The sequence below is a fragment of the Arachis ipaensis genome, chromosome B01 (assembly GCF_000816755.2).
Source record: "Arachis ipaensis cultivar K30076 chromosome B01, Araip1.1, whole genome shotgun sequence".
NCBI classification, from domain to species: Eukaryota; Viridiplantae; Streptophyta; class Magnoliopsida; order Fabales; family Fabaceae; genus Arachis; species Arachis ipaensis.
In genome coordinates, this window is record NC_029785.2 from 134,304,347 (window position 1) to 134,314,643 (window position 10,297).

The 10,297-nt window shown below is 33.7% G+C and overlaps 1 protein-coding gene across 1 annotated transcript; it reads right to left on the reverse strand.

The window, feature by feature from the left end:
- On the reverse strand, positions 6,477 to 9,064 carry LOC107615351. The gene is made up of 7 exons (XM_016317423.2): positions 8,897 to 9,064; positions 8,449 to 8,806; positions 8,070 to 8,360; positions 7,923 to 7,981; positions 7,799 to 7,835; positions 7,631 to 7,702; positions 6,477 to 7,203 (listed from the first exon to the last, which is right to left on the reverse strand). Exons 1-7 carry the CDS (start codon positions 8,994 to 8,996, stop codon positions 6,555 to 6,557), a joined length of 1,566 nt encoding a protein of 521 aa, XP_016172909.1. The 5' UTR covers positions 8,997 to 9,064; the 3' UTR covers positions 6,477 to 6,554.

The following is a 10,297-nucleotide window of genomic DNA, read 5'->3' on the forward strand; positions in this document are numbered from 1 at the left end:
TGTTATAAATTTTAAAAATTATTTACGAAAAGGACAAATTTTAACAAATTAAGCATGAGAGTAAGATTTTCCGAGATAATTTTTTTCTGGTTTGGATATTTACTCTGTAGTTATTACATGCGGGTCCGTAGAGGCTAGATTATTTCTTGTTTTGTGGGGATTTCCGTGTGGCTGCTTCTTTTGTTAATCGTTAAACACGGCTTATTTTGGAAGTTTTGTTCGGTTTCCAAAATGAAAATGATGAGACGATGGGTTTTCTTCCACGCAATATTTAATCAATTTTTAATAAGTAGTTTATAGATATTAATAAATTAATAGAGGAAGAAATGGAAGGAGCGGGATGCAAAAGGGAAAAGGAAAAAAGTGAAATTGGGGGAGGGTAACCTTAACCAAAGAGGAGAGGGGGGTTGAGTTAGTTAACCTGAGGAGAATGAGCCGTCTGAATTTCTGATCCAACGGCTTTCACTCCCACAAAGCTGTGGGCTGCCCATAATAATATTAGGACTATTTCAAATCCACTGACACCTTTTGCAATTTCATATTTCAGTGCCCTACCACAAAATCCTCTATCCGCCACGTATACCCATCACTTAATCCGCTGCCACTTTTTCCAGAACATACCCATGTATGTCTATATATCAAAAAATAGTTACTCACCTTAACATGTCATTTCACGATAATTATTCGCAAAATATCAATGATTTTGATTCATGTTTATTAATGATTCGTGTTGTTTATTAATTTGTTTGATTGAATTTGTGATTAAATTAAGAATTGCTAATGGTAGTACCGTAGTAACTGGAATTGAGATGATGATGATATGAAGTGGTGGTAATTTGTATGCGGATAATATTGTTATTTTGATCTATAGAATTCATATACATGTACTAAAGAAAAAGTATTAATACGTTATTTTATATCTTTTATTTTTTTAAATATGTCAATATTAACACTGATGGTATGTAAATGTAACTGGTTGTTCAAATAATTATTCAGCATTTCCAGAGCTTCTTATAAGGCTTATTGAAAAACTCATTGTGGGAGTTGATTAATCATTTTTTGTTTTCACCATGAATAGTTTTATTTTTGTAATTTTTTAATTATTCTAAAGTTGTATAATTTGACTTAATTAAATTCAAATTTTTTCATTCTATTTTAAAAGAAAAAATATAAGGAGCCAATGGAATATTTGTATAATGTGTACAATGGAGGTTTATGGAGTATTAGAGATATAACATTAGTGTTACATTTTTCTATCAGTTAAAACTTTTGAAATGAGTGGTATCATAACATAGTATTAGAGATATAAATCCAAAAAGTTAACAGTTCAATTTTTGGTAAATCTGAAAATCAGTTTCTTCTTTTGAGAAGATGTTTATTATCCTAGTACTCGAATGGTTATTCTAGATAGTAAGCTGATTTGCTTCCGTTTCAACTTTTCTTAAATGGGTTCGAACTTTTTTTAGTTGTTCAACAGCTCCTTCTCACGGTTAAAAAATCAACTACATACAATATAAGCTAACTCAAACTACCTCCCATTTTGCTCAATTGTGACAATGTGTACAAATTATGACCTCTTTTTATTTTCTGAAAATATGAATTATGATATTGAAAGAAATAAATTTAAATCGTCGCTTTTATATATAATAAATAAAGAAGTTATTAGGGATTAGGAGTTATTAGGACACTTCTTAGGCAAAGACCAACCAACCTCCTCCACTTAAAAAGGAGATGGATTTGATAAAGTGAACACATGGGGTCATGGATGGCTCTTATTTAAGATGAAGATCAGTTTGCAAAACGTTGAATTGCACACATTGTAGTAGGTCATGATGGAATTGGATGGATTAACATCAAGTTGCATGATAATATGATCATACGACCGAAAGTTTCCTTCCATGTTTATAATGTTGTGCCCACCATTCAATTTGGAAGATTCTCATTTCTGAGAGAGGAAAAATAATTAAAAAGTTAAATGGACTAGAAAACAAGAATGACACGCAGTTCCCACGGCAGTGTGACTGTATTGTGAATGTATGTGATCACTGATGACTCACCACTTCTCAGGCCTAAGTTTCAGTTCATAATGGTGGCTACTTAGACTTTCTCTGATTAAATTCTAAATTACGTCTAACTATCATGTAAATTACACAAATTAATTACGTATTATTGCAATTATTGCCTGCCAAAGTAAGTGATGAGGTGTCAGGCCAATTGATGCTATAGTTATTCCAAGGTTCTCTGAATCTATTGAAAAACTATTGGCGCATCGTGCCCACCAAAACCAAAACCACATATATTCGATATGTTTTGGCTTTTTGTATAAGGGGGACAAAATTGGAGATCTTATTAGTTTGCTTCACCCTAGCTAGCTAGTCTTGTTGCTAATCATGAATTAATTAATTAATTAATTAATTTAAAGTTAATTAAACCCACATGATGATGATGAGGCACAGACGAATTTTTTCAGAATTCCCATCACGTGTAAGCTTCAATTCCAACCATCATGTAATGTAACATAGGAGCATCATGTGAATGTCTCCCCATTTTGAATAATGTAAAATTAAACCACCCTAGTAATAGTAATTAGATCTCTATCATAGATCGTATAAGAATGTGTATGAAAGATTGCCATTATTCTTGGTGCTTTAATTCGTGAGTCTAAGCTATGTGAAAGCGAAGTTGATATTTAATTTGTTGTGCTACAAAGGATATATACTACAACGTCTAAAATTATTCTGCTATCATTCAATAATTGAATAGATTAGTCCATTGAATAATAGTAAAATGAAATCTGAGATCAGATATGATTGAAGCCACTTTCCTTTTTCCATGATCGTAAATATTTTTCGTAGCATCTCATATGTTTCAATCATAGGAACAGAAAATACGATTTGATGAAGAGCCATGTATGTCTTCTGTTAAAATTTAAGTGTTTTATTTATGGTTATTAATATCTCGAAATAATCTCCTTATAAAACATTTTAAGTGGACTATTTATAGAATATTTTGTTTATTTAAATTCTAAAATATTAACCTTTATTTTATTTTGATTTACATAAGTGAAAATTAAACGCCTTATTTTTTATAGAGTAAAGTATTGTTTTTGTCTCTAACGTTTGGGGTAAGTTTCAAAATTGTCCCTAACGCTTCAATTGTCATATTTAAGTCCCAAACATTTCAAAATTGACTCAATGTTATCCTGCCGTTAGGATCCGTTAACAGAATTGATGGCGGGACAAAATTGAGACGATTTTAAAACGTTGAGGACTTAAATAGGACGAAAATGTTAGGGACAAAAATGATACATAAAAATAAATTTTAATTTAATTTTATCTTTCAATAATATTAATTTTTTACTATACATAGTATTCAATTATTTTTTAATTACATCTAAATAAATTATACTTAATCACGTTACTTTCATTTTAAATTGAATACTATATATAGTAAAAAATTGATATTATTGAAGGATAAAATTAAAATTTATTTCTATATATCATTTTTGTCCCCAACATTTTCGTCCTATTTAAGTTTCTAACGTTTTAAAATCGTTTTAATTTTGTCCCGCCGTTAATTCTATTAACGAATCCCTAATGACAGAATAACATTGAGTCAGTTTTGAAACGTTAAGAACTTAAATAAGACGATTGAAATCTTAAGAATAACTTTAAAACTTACCCAAATATTAAAGACAAAAATAATACTTTACTCTTTTTATATTCATTGAAAAGTGAAAAGCTTGCGTTGTGAGGTGTGGTGGTAATAAGTGTAGGGTAGAGCAGATGCAATAAGTTTGGAACTTGTGGGTCCCACATTCTTGGTGATTTGCATAGGTTTGAGATCAAGTGCATGCTGCTCCACTCAATTTAGTGTGTTGATTCCCTAGCTGCTACGCTTCTTCATGCAAGGAATATATATGTGCAGTTTAATTTAAAAATAAACAAAGAAAAAGAAAAAGAATCATCATATTCTCCATATATTACCTTATTTTATAATAATCAGTAATCACTAGTGGGCTCACACCATCTCTAAACGATGTATGGTTACGTTGTAAGCAAGTTCTAACAAGAGTCACTTCCCATTCTTGATCAACCTATGAGTAGTTTGATCCTAAAATAAGTGATCATCATGTGTAAATTGAAATAATACAACATAGAATCCCACCATATATATCATATCTACACATATCTATCCTTTATATTTTTTCCCGCTTTGGTGTGTTGCTTTTCTTTTCGTGTTAGTATGTAGAGAAAAAAGAGAGAGCAAAATCTTCAATGAAAAGAAAGAAAGCAAAAGCAGCTTCTTTGTGCTAAACATCTAGACTAATATAATTAAAGATTATATTTCCTTTTGTTTTTTGGTCCAAAAAGTTATTAGTCCACAAGAGGAACTCTATTAAAGTATTTGTATAGACAGTACTACTGCAAGTTGGCATATATATTAATTAAAATTAATGTCTTATCATGGATCTTATCTAATGTTAATTATTATAATAAATAATAGGCCTGCATCTAATTCTGTTTGATGAGAAAATTCTTCTATCTTATGAAAATGAGACGTTGATGGAAACATGCAGACAAATTAAACAGTGAAACATTGATATAACGGAGCTGTGTATGTCGCTGTCATTAGAATTGACGTGCCGAGTAGAAAGTGAATTAGTTGGCTAATTTCACCAATAGCGTTAGTTGATCTGTCCAATTTTTTTCAATACTAAAATTACTAGCTATGATCTTATCCACCAAGACATTACCTATAGGAACCGGCTGCACTTAAATTATATAATATATCTACCAACTGTAATCACCATTGTCTTCTTCTCCAACACAGATGTAAAAACTTTAATATGCAGGTAAATTTTACACAAATTTTTTAATTATTTTTTTATTATATAAAAATAATTTAGACTTAAGTAGATATCAGCCGGAGTTTTAAATTTCCAATATTATAACCAATAATATATAATTAATTGAAACAGTTTGCCGAGTGGAGGAAAATTTAGATGAAAATATTCGTATATAGAAGTTAGCAAGTGGAAGCTACTCAGTGAAGTGGGTTTCTTTGACTAGTCTTAAGTTCATCTCAAAGTGGTCCACCTAAATGATATATGGAGGGCATAATGCCATCTCTTCTCTAAGTCACACGCATAATAATGACAATCACAACATAAAAATTCGACCTTGATAGAATCAACATATCTAAATTCACCATCATGGTTGATTATTGCACAAGCTGGGTAGTGATAAGTGTGTGGTGAATGCATGGGATGAGAGAGGACATTTTGGTCAAATTAATTGTGGATTGGCTACTTGGATATATCTACTTGTGCTTATGAGTCCAAATAAGTCTTCAAAGGGACTTTTATAATTTTTGAGGTACCTTTCAAGTAATGAAGCAGCAACAAGATGCAGCAATAAGATAGGGCTTTTCCTTTTTTTTTTTGGTCATCGTATGGGCCGGATAGCCCGATCCACACTAACACTAACCAACCACCCAACTACTAACATTAATATTACAGAACATGACTATCCCTTCATATTCTCATCAACTATGTTGGGCTTCTCGGTGAAGACAACTGCTGACGGCGATAGGAAGCGGGCCACGCGAGGAGGAGACGAGGAGGCGACGAGCGCGACGAGCGCGACGAGTAGTGGTCTCCTCCTTTGAAGAACAGCAGCGGCAGCCATGGAGAATGAAGAAGAGGCGTCATTTTTTTTTTCAAATTCAGCCGGTTGGGTTGCGGGTTCGGTCTGTTCGGACCTGGTTTTGGGCCTGAGCCTGTCCAAAAAATAAAGAACTATGTTGGGCTTTCAAATTCTTAATTCAGCCGGTTGGGTTGCGGATTCGGTCTGTTCGGACCTGGTTTTGGGCCTGAGCCTGTCCACAAAATAAAGAACTATGTTGGGCTTTCAAATTCTTTGTTATTCTTGGTATTTTATTTGTTCAATAACAGGTTTATTTAATTGGTGGAGACCACTAGTTGTTTCACATCCGAATCAAATCACATCATTCATAACCAAGTTGGGTTGGTCTAGTAGTTAGCTCACTAGTCCGCTTAAGCAAGTGTCGGAGGTTTGAATCCCGCCTTGTGCATGCAGCAATCCATTGCCAGCGGCAAACCCTTAAATGGAGCTCCTGCGAAAAAATATTTTGACCAAATATTGAACAAGACTAACCATGATTATCAAAACTAAATCCCAATTCAAATTTCGTGCAGCAAGTCACCAACCTATTAATTAAAGACAAATCCTTAAATAGAGTTTAAATTTGTATCAATTAGTTTTTAAATGGATATTCACCTAATCAGATTAAATTTCACCAATTTTTTTAGAATGGACTGATTTTTAACTGATTTGACCATTATTGACCGATTTAAGTGTAAGTTTGTTTTGTATGACTAACAGAATCAGCTAACATAAAAAAAAAAAAAAGAGAGAGAGATTATTAGTTTAAATAAAAAAAATTAATCATTTAACATTTTTTTATTATTACTATGATTTTATAGTTTACATAATTGATACATGTACTAAAAAGGATGAAGAATGAGATATCTATCTGACAATGTAACGCATGGTTTTGGTGTAGCGACGATGGCGGTGGTGTGTGTCGTAGATGATCCACAAAATCAAAGAGAACATTACGGCTACAGAAACCAGCAGTAATCCAAAATAAATCCATTTAGTAAACAAGCTTAGTGAAGGGCAATAATTGTGTGTTATGGCTGAGAAGGTTTCCCTGACGAAAGTGCAGTCCACTAAATCACTCAAAAACGGTCCATAATGATATAAACCATACGTCACATTCACTAATGCCCCTAATTGTGTGTACACTGTTGGAGTCATTCTACCAACACTCACACACCTTCCCCATGAAGAAGCTTCACATGTGTAATTCTTCCACACAGCATTGGCATCTTGCAATGTCACTTGTTGGAGGTTGTTGCAACTGTGGAATGGGTTGCACACAAGAGGGATTTCAGGACCCGATTGGTTGAATTCGAGTAATGGAAGGTCTTGATTCAGACCATCCGAAATGAAGAGATCTATTGCATCAACTATTTGACCAATCACAACCTTGCTTCCTAGCAAGGTTTGTTGTGCAGTTGAGTTATCTACACATGGAAGAATCTCGTCCAGAGCTGTATGTGCAGTTGGATGCTGCACCCACTCATCCATTGCAACACATGTATCCCCAATCACACTGTTATGTATGTAATGTTATTATTCCTATTAAGATAAAGAATAATTATTCAAAGATAAAAACTCGTGCAGTTAATTTCACGTAAAGTTGATTATTGAAGATCGTTAAATGATTTGACCTTCATGTGAAATTAACTTCACGTGAAGTTGATTATTGAAAGTCGTTAAAGGAAAAGTTTAGGGGACCAGCAACTTTGTTAAATTCTGGCCAGCGTATAACCAGCAAAGAAAAGTGAGCTATTGTATGAAATCTTACACCAATTTCACACCATTAAAATCATCTTGATGGCTATTTGATGGCTACAATTCACAAAAATTGCTGGCCCCCTAGCATTCCTCGTCGTTAAATGATTTGACCTTCATGTGAAATTAACTGCACATGAGTTTTCACGGTATTCAAAAGCCAAGATCAGAGGAACATTACATACTTATGAAGAAACAGAAATCCAGCACAAAGTATGAAGGTACATGCAACTAGAATCCATCCAATAACTACTAGGCTGCAACCACCACAGAATTCAACACAACCATGATTTGAAATGCAATAAAAAAAAGTAGCTCAATATAATATAATGACTAACAGTCAATGAACTTACAAGTATACAAGGCACTGTATCCCAAGTAAGGAACATACTGCATAAAAGTAAAACACTTTCCCATATTAATAATCAAACATTAGCTAGCAACCTTACAGAATAATAAGGAATTAAGCAAACTTACAGAACCCAGCAAATGTAACAGAGAGCATAACAGCAGAAACAATGATAAGAGCCAATCTCCTACAAGCCATAGCTGATCTTTGTTAATTATCTATAAATATACAAATAAAATGGTATACATATAGTTAATTATTATAATTATGATTACATTGTGTCTAATCCTTGTTGTATGTTGTGTGAGTTGTGATCAGTCTTATTGGAAAGAAGAAGAGAAGCACTAGTGAGTTTGGTTTTAACATGATCGATTTGGTCTCCGAAATCCGGCGGCAAGAATGATAGATCAGCAGCAAGGCCAACCTGCTTAGTTGTATCAAAATAATCTGAGACCTCCCTGAGATTCAGAGCAGTGAGGTGAGCTTGATTCACTAGGAAATGCAGTGTTTGTGAGGTGCTTTCGTGAAGCTTCCCCTGACCACTGTAGAGGATCAAGCATCCACCTCTAACAATAAAAAAAACAAACACATATATCAAGAAAGCAAAGTGAAACACAAAGCATATATATATAAGAGTGAGAATGTGATACATACATTGCTGCAATGGTGAATAAGAAGAGGAAGATGAAGGAGGAAACATAGGCAGATTTGGAATAGGCATGAGGAGGAGGAGTTGAAGAAGGGCAACAGCAGTAACAGAAACAGATGAGTTGTAAACAAACCCCAAATACGACCAACCATGCTACAGCTGCTACAATCAAGGGAACTGCACTTGAAATCACTGACGAAAGATAGTGGTAATTGGTAAGATTCCAGCCAGCAGTGTAAGGTTGGAAATGGTTGAAGATATCGGGTCGGTTAGTTCTGTGGGGAGCAAGGAGCAGAGTGGTGCTAGTGTTGCCGCCATTGCCATGCTTATTCAGCACCGTCTCATTTGTCTCCACGCTTTCATCTAAAGAAAGAGAAAATCTTGTAATAGATAATGAAAGAACAAGAATGTGATCGATGAGATGATAATTAAAGAATGGAAGAAAAGACAAACCTGGAAGATGATGCATGGGAGAGGTGGATGCTGCAGAAGAAAGAAAGAGAAAGAGAAAGAGAGGAAAGAAAGAAGGGTTTGATGAGAGGAATTGAAACATGTTTAATTGATTCAAAGATTCAATTGAGAGTGATGCAGTGCGGGTCCTTTCTTGACTCTTTACGACTTTACGTTATTTTCAGTGTCCAAAATTGGGGGGTTCAATTCAAACACGGGACCAGCTACAAATTATAATACGATCATGGAAACTTGCTACTCTAAAAACAAATTTCCAAACTTTTTTCTTTTATTTTGACAACTTTCGGTGCTACAGAAATCAATTATCAAATTATTTAAAGAAAAGGACAAATAGGTCCTTACTTTTTGTTTTGCAGACATTTTTGTTCCTGACTTTTACAAAACTTGGACGAATTAGTCCTTGACGGAGACATTTGGACGGATCAATCCCTGATGGAGACATTTGGGTGGAGGGACTGATCCGTCCAAGTTTTGTGAAGGTCATGAACTTAAAAGTATTTTTCAATGATCAGGAATAAAAATGTTCGCAGAACAAAAAATCAGGGATCTATTTGTCATTTTCTCAATAGTAACACAGAGAGAAAAACTATTAATAGTGTATGAAAAAAGAGGAGAGTGTTTTATTGTTGTGTATATAACTATATAAGCAAACCCGTATTTATACATGTACAAAGTCCTCTTTTTTCTCTTTCATTAAATGTAATTTTTCTTGGTAATATAGCATTTCACTATAGAAAAGTTAAGCCTTCCAAGTCATAAGTGGTCATCTATATTATCATCTTTATCACAACACTCTCCCTCGGATGACCATTTAAGATTATGCCTCATTAAAATTTTACTAAAGAAAAACCCAATGAAAAAAAATTTTAGTGAAGAAAAAAGAGTACAATATCCTTTGTAATGGGAACTACCTCGTTAAAAACCTTGTCAAGAAAAATCCAATGGAAAAAAAACTGACAAAGAAAAAAAGAGTACAGTCTCCCGCTCTTGTCGACATTATTTAATATCTTGGAATCGGCATATCCCAATCTGATGTACCAATCTTTTAAAAGAGGATTTTGGGAGTGACTTTGTAAATAAATATGTCAGATTGTCACTTGAATGGATCTGTTGGACATCAATTATTCCTTAATTTTGAAGGTCATGAGTGAAGATAAATTTGGGAGAAATATGCTTTGTTCTATCACTTTTTGATGTATCTACCCTTAAGTTGAGCAATGCATGCTGTATTGTCTTCAAACAGTATAGTTGGAGCTATCTTATGATCAATCAGTCCACATGATGACAGAATATATTGGATCAAACTCCTGAGCAAAAAACACTCGCGACTTGCTTCATGAATTGCTAGTATTTCGGTATGATTAGAGGATGTTGCCGCTATTG